This window comes from Ooceraea biroi, chromosome 9 (genome assembly GCF_003672135.1).
Source record: "Ooceraea biroi isolate clonal line C1 chromosome 9, Obir_v5.4, whole genome shotgun sequence".
Classification (NCBI taxonomy): domain Eukaryota; kingdom Metazoa; phylum Arthropoda; class Insecta; order Hymenoptera; family Formicidae; genus Ooceraea; species Ooceraea biroi.
In genome coordinates, this window is record NC_039514.1 from 14,509,705 (window position 1) to 14,523,607 (window position 13,903).

Genomic DNA, 13,903 nt, shown 5'->3' on the forward strand with positions numbered 1-13,903 from the left:
AGGTATAATAAATTGGCTTATCCAGGCGATATAATTTATAATATGTGCCATCAACAAATTCTATTGGTCATAGGAATTCTTTTTCAGATTCTGGTGAAAAGACATTCTGAGATTATAGGAAGAAAGGAAAACAGAATTTAGAAAAACGTGCGACCTGTGTAACAAGTGTTATGATTGGCTAATATTTCAAAATACACAGTTTTCTCATAAATACCAGATCTACAACAGGATGCGACCGGCGCTTATCTGTGTATCATATTGAACGCCGATTATTATTGAAGAGCTTCAGTAGAAAAGACGCAAAGACGAATACATCTCGATTCGGTAAGATGAACAAGTTGATATACCGTATAGTTTATCGCTTTATCGATTCTTTTCCTCTTTTTATATATATATTCCGATATTGTTTATTAAATACAAAACGGCTGACATATGGATATTACAATTCATATAGTTAAACTATTACAGAACTTATAGTTTTGTTCGAAATTTAAAAATAGTTCTGAGTAAGTAATTCTAAAAGTAGAATTGATTAGCCGATATCACTGATTAAAGACCAACAGTCATATGGGAATAACGTGATCATCTTTAAGGCTTGGTAGAATTCGGCAATAATTGATAAGTTTTGACATTATCGATTAGTTTTGATTGCACTATAAAGTAGGTATGACTCATATCTAAAATTACAGTGCAACCAAACCTAATCGATGAGGTTCTCTTAAAATTCTTCAACTATCTCTGGGCCCCTCCAGGCCCACAAAAGTCATGCTAATTTGCTACATCTCTAATTCTTTATAATTAGTACCTCGTCGCTATACTTATGGTTAGCATCTGTTGGTACGACAGAATTTTCCTTAACAGAGTACAACTATACCAACACGAAAATGAGTATATCAACATTAATTTTTTTTTGTTTTTAACATATCTCCCTGAGATGCTCCTTGTAAAACCCCAAAAGTTCTCAGCTTGCAGCTGCGCAGCAGATATTATTTTTCAGACCATTTATTGTTAGCTAGTGCACATTAACTATAAATATATTAAATATATTATATTAATTATATTAAATATATTATATAGAGCGTCCGGTAATAATTTAGCAGTGCTGCTCGTAGAGATAGAATGGATTGCGTTGAATTCTATTTTGCGATCTTCGCAGTATAATAAAAAAAGTTATTGATTTATAAGATTCACAAATCGATTTGCCTTGCGCGCTGGGGCAGTAGGCGTGCTCTAGACTCGCAGGACAGTATCTTTTGATATCTCTTATTGTGAGGAACGAACGTAAACACGCGACAAGGGTAAGAAACAACATGTCCTTGATATCTCTAATATTTTCTAATAGGTCGTTGCCGTGCTTAGTATACTTCGTCTTCTGACTCGGCGTGTGAGACAGTGCGTGCGCTCTTATTTCCGAATTTTAATCAATTTTTTATTGTGAGGATTTTAAAGCGATATTATAGCACTTTTCGGTTCAACTCAATTCCATAGCCATGGCCATACCCATCAACCAGGTATTATTGGACATCCTGTACATATACATTAAGTATTAATCTAATATACATAGTAATTAAATAATATATATTAACATAGGCTGCGTTCCGATATTCTTCGCCAGTACTGAAAATCTGTAGTGTACGTGACAAACTATAGATTTTCAGTACTGGCAGAGAATATCAGAATGCAGCTATAGTAGTTAATATATAATATATATTATATATATATATATATATATTAAGTATTAGGACTCATGCATAATGAGAGGAATGAACAAACAAGGAGTTAAAGGACAAATAAGGAATTAGGAATCTAGAGAATTGAGCTTCGAAGTTCATAATAATTATTGTGAACACATGTCTTGTTTTCCATCAAAATACAATTCTCTATTTCTAATCCCTTATGTTTAATTCCCTGTTTATTCCTCTCATTGTGCATGAGCCCTTAACATACCATTAAACGCTACCATTCTAAGATCAAAGCAAAGAGATTTGCAAATGTACTTTCCACCTTTCTATAAATATTTTCTTCTCTCATTCTAATTTCAACATATATAGTATTTAACTTAAATATTAAACATAAAAAAATGTTTTAAACTATTGTAAAATTATGTTGGATTCGCGAGAATCTCTGAAATTTAATTTCTAAATTTGATTCTAGAATGATAGCGTTTATTTGTATAATCATATCACTTAGATAATGTATTATATAATTTATACTGAATATAAGAGAGAATAAATAATTTTTTACAAGTTAAAGCTGACGAACATGTATCTATTATTTATATGATCAGTATTTAAAATTATATACTATGTTATTAATTTTAGATTATTTGCTATATCAATCTGTGACATTACATAGTATCTTGTTCTGCTGAAATTTTTACAGAAAAAAAGGAATCAACTTAACATCAGTCTACATACGCAGCTGACAATTTCGGCGATTATCATTTTCTTTGGAATTATTATCAGTGGAATTATTGCCATTGGTAAGATAACAATTTAAAGTGTTAGATAACTGTTTAATTAATTGTTCATTTACTCACATACTATAAACATCTGTGTTGAAATGTTCTCTTTGCTTCTTTATTATAATAGAATAATATTTCTTTATTATTAAATTTGCTTGATTGAGATCATTAAGTATTAGCCTAAGCAAAACAATTATAATATTTGTTAACTTACTTACTAATTATTACTGTACATGCAAGTTTATTAAATTTTTATAATTTAATTTCAACAATTCAAGAATTAGAGACGTTATAAATGATGATGATGTAATGTTTTGTGTGATATTCCTTTATTATTCATTAACACAATTAACATACAGGATATCTCAGAATAAGCACATGTGAGAATAAGTACACCAGAAGATTCTTGATCAAATGAAACACCTTTTTCTTTTATCAAAATTCAGCTGGAGTGAGAGCTTTTAAATGAGTTATTTCAAATTATCCAATTAGCGTACTAGATCTTGTTTGGGTAACTTGAAATAGCTCTCATCATTCTCGAAAATGTAATTCGTGATGTAATTACGTACACTGAGCATTCTAAAGGAGGACTGTAACATGTCGTCTATTATATGCTAAATGTCAAGAATTTGAAAATTAATCTAATCTTTGATTAAACATCGATTAAAAAATAATAAACAATTATAATAAAATTATTCTGTGTATATATATATATATATATATATATATACACACAGAATAATTTTATTATAATTGTTTATTATTTTTTAATCGATGTTTAATCAAAGATTAGATTAATTTTCAAATTCTTGACATTTAGCATATAATAGACGCATATAATAGAATTCTGGGACATCCTGTATATATATATATATATACAGGACATTAAGTTTTTTTTAAATTTATTTTGGTTTAATAATAAAGAATTAAGTGTTTTTCGTAAGCATGAGAAATTTCTTTTATGTTAGACAACTTAATTTTATGATGGTAAGGTTTGGTATTAGTAGTACGTTTAATTCCATTAAAACTAAATTTTATTTCAAGATAATTAATAATCAATCAATTAATAATAAATTTTTGATCGACATAATATAATATATCGGATAGTTATTTTTATTTGATTTATTCCTATGTTTTGTTTCATATAATTGTCAACAATATTAATTTTTCTAGCAACTGAACTAAAGTTCACAGTGGGGGAACCGATGAGTTTCCGCATGACCAGTGAAGGTCGTATAATAGAAAATACAACGCCCCGAAGTTGGAATAGTTGGATTTATAGATATATAATAATGCGTGATGAAACAATGTCAAGTGATTACTCTTTCTTCCAATATTACCTATTTCGATACATCTGGATTAGCGTAATGTTTTCTGGTCCTCTATATCTCCTTTGCTAGTAAGTCAATAATATTTATAATCAAACAAATAACGTAAGAAAATACATAAATATAAGTTTATATATATGTTACCGCTAAAGCGTATAATATCGATATTCTATGAAATAACTAGTTATTTCATATATTCGAATAATTTAACTATCGAGAACTGATATTTCATGAAATACCCAGGTATTACATATAATATCGATTATATATTTTAGCGGTAATATAACATATATGTATATTTGTATCAAAAACGTTGAGGTAACAAAAACCTTAAATACAGTTATTGTATTACATGCACAATAAAGATATGGATTTAAAGTAGAATTTTGCACAATTTTGACGAAATAATTATGCAAGCTTCACATATAATCGTAATATAAATCTGCGCATATTACATTTTAAAATACCTTAAATTTGCTTGGTAAAAATTTCCCATGTCTTTATTTTTAAGTAAAGATTTATATATTTAATCTATATATTGTAGGGGTTTTAATAATCTTGTTTTTTTTTCTTTCTTCAATAACATTCAACATTAATTTCTATTTTAGTCAAATACTTCAACTTTTCAAAGCTGTGCAAAAAATCTCAAGGGGAGGAGAGGACAGATTTGTATATAACTCATATTTATAAAAACCTTTTTGGACAAAAGATTTTAAAAGTTTTACGTCAAAATGGTAAATACCTCAAATAGATGTACCTGAATAATAATATTAATATGTACACTATGTTTTACAATAACACACACACACATTTTATGATATAACGTAACATGTAATTTTATAATATTAATATTACAAAATACTTTCATCATTATTAATTCCGCGTAAGCTCTAACGTTTCATTTTTGCAGCTATTAGTGTTTAGAAATATTTTATTTACAAGAAAATGATGCTGTCACATGTTCCTGGAATAATATATCTTCACAGACTTTTAACTTATTTTGCTAGAACGGATGTCGAGATATGCGTTGTGTGTTTACAATTAACAATATATTTATAACAAAAAATCAATTAATTTAATAAATATAAAGTAAATAATATGAGTAAATTTTATTTACTATATTATATTTGTTATAGATATTTTTGGTATGTATACATCATATATGTTATATCCATTACTTATATAAATTATAATATAATATAACGTTATTGTAGCACATAACAAGAATTTGATAGATATATTTATAATCACGTGGATATATAATTATTACTTAGACAAAAGAATAAGATTTATATTTTATGCTGATACAACTTGATGTTCTTATACTAATTGTAGCAATTTAATATCTTTTACTTTTACTAATTACTTTTACTACTCGTAATCCTGTAAATTTGTTGCATTAAATCTATTTTTCTTAAATTAGATGTGTAATATATTTTTCTATTTCCAGTTCTTCTTTCAGTATATGTTCTTCAGTTTTCAACTTTGTCTTTATATTTTCTTTTAATATACATATATTATACATACTGCAATGTTATTTTAAATTATTTTTGATATATACATTTCTTGATAAAAATGAGTAGATATATAAATGTAGATAAATATTAGAGACAATAGCCTCAATACAAATTTGTTGAATTTGTTTTAAGATTCTTTTCTCCAACTTAATATTATTTGTTTTATTCTGTTTTACTCTGAGTTTTCGGTTATTTTTCGTTTGTTTTTATACTCGAGATTTACATAATCATTATCATAATTTTTTATATAATTGTACTTGTGAAATCATTATGTTATATTTTTAAATAGCCTTATAAAACAATGAAAGCTTACTTTTCCTGTTTCTGTCGCTCTTTCTCTCAGAAAACATTGTATTTAAACATTATTCCGGGATATCGTGCGAATAAACTAATATGTAAATACCATATATATGTATATAGATCTTACAGCTGAGCCATTATTACTACCCAGTAGTTGATATAAAAAGATTCCAGAATTCAGTAAATATTGATTTGATAAGAAATAGAAAAAAGATAGAAAATGTTTTGAAGCATGCAGCGGCAAGCGAAATGCACCTCTAGATAACTGAAACATCTCAGAACGTAGGCTGCGGTGTGGATGATGCTACAAATGCTGTGAAACACTTTCTTTCCTGCTTTCCACTCGAAAAAAGGAAAAGGATAGCAAGTGTTCTGAAACATTTGAAACGTCAACTGGATGCGACGTTTGCCTCGTCTGGATATTTTGGAGCGCGAGATTTGGGCTTTGAACGCGTGATCTAGAGAATGATCAGTTCGTGGAGGCAGGCGATTCCCTCGCGGAGCGCGGAGGTTGGCTGAATTTTCGCGAAGTGTATAGTTTTCGTGTCGGGTGATAGTGCACTTTGATCGCAGCGCGCTGGATTCCGTGACGCGATCTCGGGTGATGAGAAGCGCGTTCGGCCGCAGTTGAAACCCGCGCCAAATCCACGTGTGAGCTCGCCGCGCACGGTTGCGCACGGTGTGCGCCCGCCCGCTGTACTTTCGGCAAAAATACGGCGCTTCGCAGAAATACGGGATCATGGCGGTGCCCAACACCGGTGTAGGTGAGTTATTTCGCGGAGCGACGGTCCCGTGCGAACGTACGCGCGAACGCCGCGTCGCACGTTTCTCGGCTCGGCTCGTCTCGTCGCGTCGTCGAGATGCACGATTTCGTCGGGATAACGCGACGACCGACGCCCGGTGGGACTCGCGAGGAACGCGAGTTGACAGCCAGACGGACGTCGCGAATCGCGACCGTGTTTCTCTCGTGACGAATGACCGAAACGGTAGTCCTTCCGTTCCGCGTCAACGGCTTCGCGATGTCCCTCGGCGATTCATCTTGCGCGTACGTGAACCGCCGCCCGTGAACACGGCGACGACGAAAATTGGTGGGAAAGGTTAACCATGCTCGCTCGCGTATCCCGTCCTATAACCTGTGTCGGCGCGCGAACGTACGACCGCGAGTACGTTTCAGCTGTTACGACGGGTCTTTTGTAAGCCACGTTGAATTTCGTTTCAGTTGTGCCCCGGAACTTTCGGCTCCTGGAGGAGCTGGAACAAGGTCAGAAAGGTGTAGGAGATGGCACGATCAGTTGGGGCTTGGAGAATGACGATGACATGACTCTCACGCATTGGACCGGTATGATAATTGGACCACCTAGGGTACGATATCTTTTTTACTGGACGTTTCATTTTCCACTTGGAACGCAAGTTTAAAGGGATCCTGGAGTCGTCTGTATTACCGACGGAATGAGTGATTTTTGCTTAACAGATCTTTTCATTGGTTGTGCAGAACGAAAAATCCTTTTGCACGATTTCAAGGAACTAATCTTGTGCTCTGTTTTACTTTTGGAATTAAATCATAGATAAAACAGACGACTCCAAGATTCCCTTAATGTCGTGGTGGTTTCATGAAACTACGTTTATGTGGTTCAATCATTTTAGAGATGAGCTTTGGTCTAATACCTGCATTAAGTAAATGTCTCCTTTTGTATCCATTTTAGTTGCGATAAAATACCATATTTGGATAGATAAATAAAAGACAAATAATCGGCTAACCTGTGACAAATAAAAATACATTTTACTGGATTACTAAATTATCGATAATTATATTTTGCTATAAAGAAAATATTTGTCATGTATTTAAGCAAATATCTATAGAAATAGCATATTAATGTAATTTTATATTGGTATTTTGTAGACGCCGTATGAAAATAGGATGTATAGTTTGAAAATTGACTGTGGTCAGAGATATCCTGATGATGCACCTAATGTAAGATTTTTAAGCAGAATCAATATGAACTGCATTAACAGTGCAACCGGAGCTGTAAGTATTTGAGCATACATTGCGATATAAAGCGCACATACCGTGGAAATAACCCATGCAATTTCGTACAAGGTGGATAATCGCAGTGTACCGGTCCTTGCGAAGTGGCAACGGGAATACACAATTAAGACAGTGCTCCAGGAACTGCGTCGTTTAATGACGTCGAAGGAAAATATGAAACTCTCTCAGCCTCCGGAAGGCAGTACTTTTTAGCCTAACCGTATGGACAGAGACATCTTCCTTTTTGCAATAGCATGAGGCGAGATTTAATGAAGGTACCAAATAAATATTAAATGGGTGCCCGCTAAAGATATATGTTTAAAAAGAAACAAAAAAAAAACGAAAAAACAGCTTTGCGAAAGAAAGGAGGTAATAGCTTGGAAAGTTGAATGAGTGTACTGAGTTTATGTGTAGATTAGATAGAGAAATTGTGACAAAATGTTTGTCAAACGCGGCGAATTCTTTATCGGAATTTTTCATTAGAAACGTAGTGTCTCTCTCTCTCTCTCTCTCGGATCCTAATTCATTTTTCGCGAATATATGTCGTTACGTTACGTTACGTTCATTCGCGAGGCAGTAACTCGACGTGCGTGCGAGTTGGAAACTCTCTGCTCCAGCTTTTCAAGCTAGTACAATGTTAAGCGAAAAGAATCATATTTTGAATCTTAAAAACTGGAGGCACAGACTGTGTAATAAAATGAAATAATCGGTAAGAATAACTTTTATGCCTTTAAAGTTTTTTAACGAGAGAAGAAAGATAATATCCCGTTTTAAGACTTTTCTTCTGTTCTGCGCGTAAGTGCCATTTCATCTCTTGCGGAGGTGTCTCTTATACTCTCTCTCTCTCTCAGTGCTGTTGTAGAAAATTTGTAAATTCCAGATCATAAATCTGTACATCCATTTTACTTTTCCGTGCTGCGTACTATTTCAACCAGCGGTATTCGACATTAAAAATGTGCGACGTTACATGTTGCGCGGTTTACTCGGTTGGGAAATTGTGTCCTAAAAACGGCCTCTCACGCTATACGAGTTACGTTTCGTAATCGATGAGGAGACGTCACTTTCGTCGCGGTCGAAGCGATGTACACAAGTGACATTTTTCGTTTATAACGCCCCATACGAGGAATGGTACATACATACAACGTCATGTGGCAAAGTACATCAATGTATGAAGCATCGTGGATCGTGGCGATCTTTTAGTTACTGTCGTTACGTATTTGGACGTATGTGTACTTGGAAGTATACACATTACCTATGTATTTGATTGTACCTATTAAGATACAACAGGATTAGTATGCAGATAGTGTGCTTACTGTTTGACCCAGGCTTCATGATTGATGTATTGCGGATACAATTGATATTTTTATTATAAGTAATTAAAATCATGCTTAATCCCTAACATGTGTAAAGTAAACACAAGCTGCATATTAATTGTTAACGCGATCAGGTTTCTCTATTTAGTGCAACTACGATTGTAAATTACACGGACTACATTATTGCCGACAGTCGAATTATGTATGCAGCCCATTGATGATTTGCAGTTATGAATAACGTGTTACGTTCCAGCAAGAAAATAATTATATTGTTGTATCTCGGAATTTACATTATCCAATTGATCGAAGGAATGTCATTATATATATAATATATATATAATATATAGGCTAAAGTGAGTTCCATCAAAATAGATTTCGAATTATCTCCACGTTTAATTGTGTAATGTAAACATTCTTGATTACACAGACAGGCATATTACGTACCTCTTTGTCAGTTCTGCATTTCAGTATTACACTATCGGTAATATAATAGTGTAATTTAAATCATACTACTAAAAGAGTAACAAGTTATAACTCTATGTGAACGAAATCAAGCTTGAGGAGAATAAAATGATTTCCTTAGAGATCGGCATTGCCTTCCTTTCTCATCGTGCATGCTAGTGGCCTTTTCTTTAATTCGATCGAATCAATGCTTTAATGATACCAAATGTAATTTCACGGTAGACATACATTAGTTATAAATATTCTTCCCACACACACATCTTTTAACAAATTTTGCTCCTTTCGTATGTAATCTTAGATGGCCTGAATAAAGATGTTTAGTTTAAACATTTTATAAGAGGAAGAATATTGGAAAGTGCAGAATTAAAAATTAATATTTACCAGAAAGAAGCAGAAATTAAAACGTCTCTTCTACGAATTGAAAAATGTTCTGAAATAAATATTTATAATATTCATATCCAAACAATAAATATTTTACGAGTTGCTTTCCATGATCAGGAATTGTTGGATCGTGTGTTTAATTAAAGGAACGGATGTATTTTTATGTTTAACAATTTATTTAAATCAGACGATGACTCCGTTCACAATATAGCTATGTACAATGTATAATTTAATAAATCTGGTAGTGACGGTAAATTGACGGCTTCTTGTCAAATGCTATATGAGTAAGTTTAAATCTGTAGAGAAAGAGGAGCCACAACTTGCCAAGTACATTGTTTAAATTGCGAAACTACATTCCGATACCAGCGTAATGACAGCTAACATCATCGAATTAATCACTGGTTTACGGCTTTCCATAATTCTTGCGAATAAACATCAATTTCGTGTTCTTTATAGTTGTCCATTTGTGTCGTTTGAGGTAGTACACAGCAACAGTGAGAAATGAGAAGACAGACATAGCCTGCAGATAATTGATATTGAAATTATTGCATTAAAATAAAACGAGATTGCAGAAACAAAAACTATATAGATAACGATATCCGGTTTACCTTGATGAACATCTTTTTTCGGTCATCAAATTCATGATTAGAAGTCCACATCAGGAATGTGGTGATATCTTTTGTTACTTGAGAGGCAGTTGCAGGAGTACCATCTTCGTATTCTAAGACTTCGTCATAAATAGCCTGTACGACAGAGCAAGATTATGATTACCTATTTTATATTTTCTCAATATCTTTTATTTAATTTCTAAATACAGATCTTCGCATCGTTCTCACTATAACATCTCTTTATTTCGCGGAAAAACGCGGAATAACTCACCTGTGCCATACTGATGGCACCACCTGGGAAGTATGGATTGAAATATTGTCCCTCTCTCAAATTTATGCCAGCTGGTGGATCGCAGTATCCAGTTAACAAGGAGAAAATGTAGTTCTGAAAAATAGGAAGTGCATGTTTCACTAAATAAAAGCTTTTCGTAATAATATTAGAAATATAATTTTCGTGTACAGCACTCTTGTTTTTATGTATTTAAATACAACTGCGAACGTTTTGAAGGACTTGAGACAGATATTTACTCAAGAAAAATTTCCAAAGGGAGATCATTGAAAGATTTAATTTTTGTTTAACTGTATTGAAAAAATTTGTAATTATATATTTTTTTCTATATCGCCTTGTATGTATTATACCTGTATCATTTTAAAAGACGACTTACCTCTCCATCGTGCCTAGCATTTAGCAAGTAAGACAAGTCGGGTGGATAAGCACCATTGTTTGATGCTCTGGCAGCTTCTTCATTCGGATACGGTGCTGGCACGTAATCGGACAGTTTTCCCGGACGTTTGAAATATTCTCCTACCTCATTAGGACCGTCCTCCACCTATGGAAGTTCGATATTATATTATTATTATTATTTAATATATTATATTATTTTTTTATATCGTACATAAAAGAATGTTTCTCATAATTGATATAAAAATGTACCATGATTTCTTCTGCAAGAGCTTTGGCCTCCTCTTCGGTGTGCGTAACGTCAACAAGATGACGGAATGCCACATATTGCAAACTGTGACAAGCTGCACACACGTTCTTATAGACCTCCCATCCTCGTCGCATGCTGCAAAAGTTCGATTTAATAATGAGCGCAACATTTGCATATAACTATTGCATGTTAATATACACCATGTTCTAAGAAATTATACCTAGCATGGTCTAACGAATTGAACCATCCATAAAAGTCCCATTTGTACGTCGGTGGATGAGCTATCAATTCAGCAGCTCTCACTGAGCTGTCTAGAGCATATATCAAGGCACTGATGCCTCCTGCTGTCACTCCTAAGCATGTTAATAACTGTAAGTAAAGGCGAACAGTTATTACTACTGAATGCTTTCTTGCGCACTACAAGTTTACATAATATCGCACTGTCACACATTACATAACATTGTTATAGATTATACGAAAATGTAGATGGACAATTACAATGAGAGAAAGCTTTAACTTACTATTAATACATGCAGACTATGAGGACACACAAACTCTGTTTCTGGTGAATAAGGAATATGGGACAAGGTGGTAGGATATCATCACTATAAAACAAATTAAATTCACGTACCACTTTCCGACTCCTAGGCCACTCTTTCACAGTGGAGAAATTGCTGCTCTGGAAAAACGAAGATTTAAAATTCATATAATATTCAGGTAATATTTTACAGAAGGGCAAAGATTATATTTTGTCTGTATTGCGAAACATGAGAAAAAAGATCTTACTTGTAATCGTTATCTTTACTTGGAATTTCTATTAGTTTTTCCCATATATTAAACGATTTGTTTTAATTATTAAATGTATAGAAAACTTTCTTTTATTTATCTGGTTTCTATGTTTGTTACTTATATAACGTATATGCTCTCAATCATGAATTATAGTACTGTAGAATACGTGCTTTTTATTTTTCCGCCAAATAAATAATCAAATATATAAATTTCTGTTAATAAAAAAATTAATTTGAATTTTCCAGTTATACTCAATAATTATAGAATAATGCTATGATGTGATTAAATCAATAAGAATGCATGTAATAATGAACATCACTATATAACGCACAAATGCATGATAATGTTGGACTTTAGTCAAAATTTACTGAATTAGATAGCAAGAGCTAAAAATTGTAAAATGACACTTAACAAACATACTCCACTAATAATTAATAACATCTGTCGAGCATGATTTAACCAATTTGTTATAACAGCGTGAGTAATAACATTCACTCGCATTATTCATCGTACATTTGAAGGTGTCGGGTACTAGCAACGCATGTCTGATATATCATGGCAGCATCCGCGATTTTCGGTATCTGGCTATTACATAACATCTGTTAAAGTGTCGTCGAAATCGTCAAGTGGGTTAACGTCGCTTGACGCTACACCCTTCGCCAGAGACCTGACGTCATACGGATGTCCTGTAGGGTGCGATATCGAAGGGAAAGGTGTGACATAGCAGCCGACAGCTCTCCTGATGCTTCTCAAGAAGCTGTCGGTTCGGTACTGGTTAACGTCAGTGTCGTGACACTGACATGACAATAAGATGTAAATTTTTCTGAGAAAATACGTACGAGCATTCAGGCAACACCGATTGTCGCCGTTCACTTACCTGGCTGATCAGCGTGCCATAATTTGGCTTCAAAAGACCCGATTTACAAAGTCGACCTAACGTCGCCGCCATGTTGGCCAGAGGTGCAATGTGCGAGAGTTGCGGTAGTCAGTGAAAGATTCGCTCGGCGATCGACAGAAAGTCAACTCCCGACTGTTGCAAAAATCTTTTCGCGATTATTCCACTGCCTCTTTCGATCGGGCACAAAAACCTAAAGAGAGGTTAAAACGTCGACAAAGAGGATATCGTGAAGATGACTTCGACCGAACTCAGATAGGATTGCCAACGTCACGGGCGAAATTTCGAGCGTTTGAATCGGCACTTGTGTGTCATTTTCTTCCCTGTAATTACACATAGTTACGTCTATGTCTGTTTTTTTTAATTGTCTATCATATAATAGAATAAATAGTGTTTTTAGGCGTTTTAAACATACGATAAAGTTATGATAAAAATTGTTCAAGAAACATACAAAATGCTTATTTATTGGGTAAAATTATTTTATATATAATAAAATATGTTATTTTAAGAATATGAAGAATAATATCGAGAAATCTTAAAATGGTATTAGCTAATAAGAAAGTTTTAATATCTTAAAATTATGCCTAATAAGCAATAATAATACTTTATCAAAGTAATTGTGAGATATGCGCTTCACTTATCTTTTTATTCGAAAGAAGAAAACATTTTAAAGCATTTGGAAAATCAACTGGACTACAGCCAAAGGTTGTAGTCCAGGTAGCACTGCGAATACTACAAAACACTTTCTATCCTTGATCTTCTGTCAAATAAAAAGAAGGATAGAAAATATTTCGTAGCATTCGCAGTGCTCGACTACAGCCTGTATCACAATAGTTTCGCCGTTTGAAGATACCCCGAAACTCAGTGGCCGGAGAGGGGGAAAATGTG

At 33.4% G+C, this 13,903-nt stretch overlaps 3 protein-coding genes across 3 annotated transcripts; 2 read left to right on the top strand and 1 right to left on the bottom strand.

Annotated features, from left to right (window-relative positions):
- Positions 1-57: 57 nt before the first annotated feature.
- On the top strand, positions 58-5,214 carry LOC105276006. Its single transcript, XM_026972165.1, has 5 exons — positions 58-324; positions 1,343-1,511; positions 2,383-2,482; positions 3,638-3,863; positions 4,401-5,214. Exons 2-5 carry the CDS (start codon positions 1,491-1,493, stop codon positions 4,480-4,482), a joined length of 429 nt encoding a protein of 142 aa, XP_026827966.1. The 5' UTR covers positions 58-324; positions 1,343-1,490; the 3' UTR covers positions 4,483-5,214.
- Positions 5,215-6,117: 903 nt separating this feature from the next.
- Positions 6,118-9,532, top strand: LOC105276007 (ubiquitin-conjugating enzyme E2 variant 2). Its single transcript, XM_011333310.3, has 4 exons — positions 6,118-6,373; positions 6,829-6,971; positions 7,510-7,635; positions 7,708-9,532. Exons 1-4 carry the CDS (start codon positions 6,349-6,351, stop codon positions 7,846-7,848), a joined length of 435 nt encoding a protein of 144 aa, XP_011331612.1. The 5' UTR covers positions 6,118-6,348; the 3' UTR covers positions 7,849-9,532.
- A 414-nt stretch (positions 9,533-9,946) lies between these two features.
- LOC105276008 (cytochrome c1, heme protein, mitochondrial) lies at positions 9,947-13,215 on the bottom strand. Its single transcript, XM_011333311.3, has 8 exons — positions 12,998-13,215; positions 11,963-12,010; positions 11,552-11,700; positions 11,334-11,466; positions 11,065-11,229; positions 10,671-10,784; positions 10,400-10,534; positions 9,947-10,311 (listed from the first exon to the last, which is right to left on the bottom strand). The coding sequence occupies exons 1-8, from the start codon at positions 13,067-13,069 to the stop codon at positions 10,195-10,197; spliced, it is 933 nt and encodes a 310-aa protein (XP_011331613.1). The 5' UTR covers positions 13,070-13,215; the 3' UTR covers positions 9,947-10,194.
- Positions 13,216-13,903: the final 688 nt, after the last annotated feature.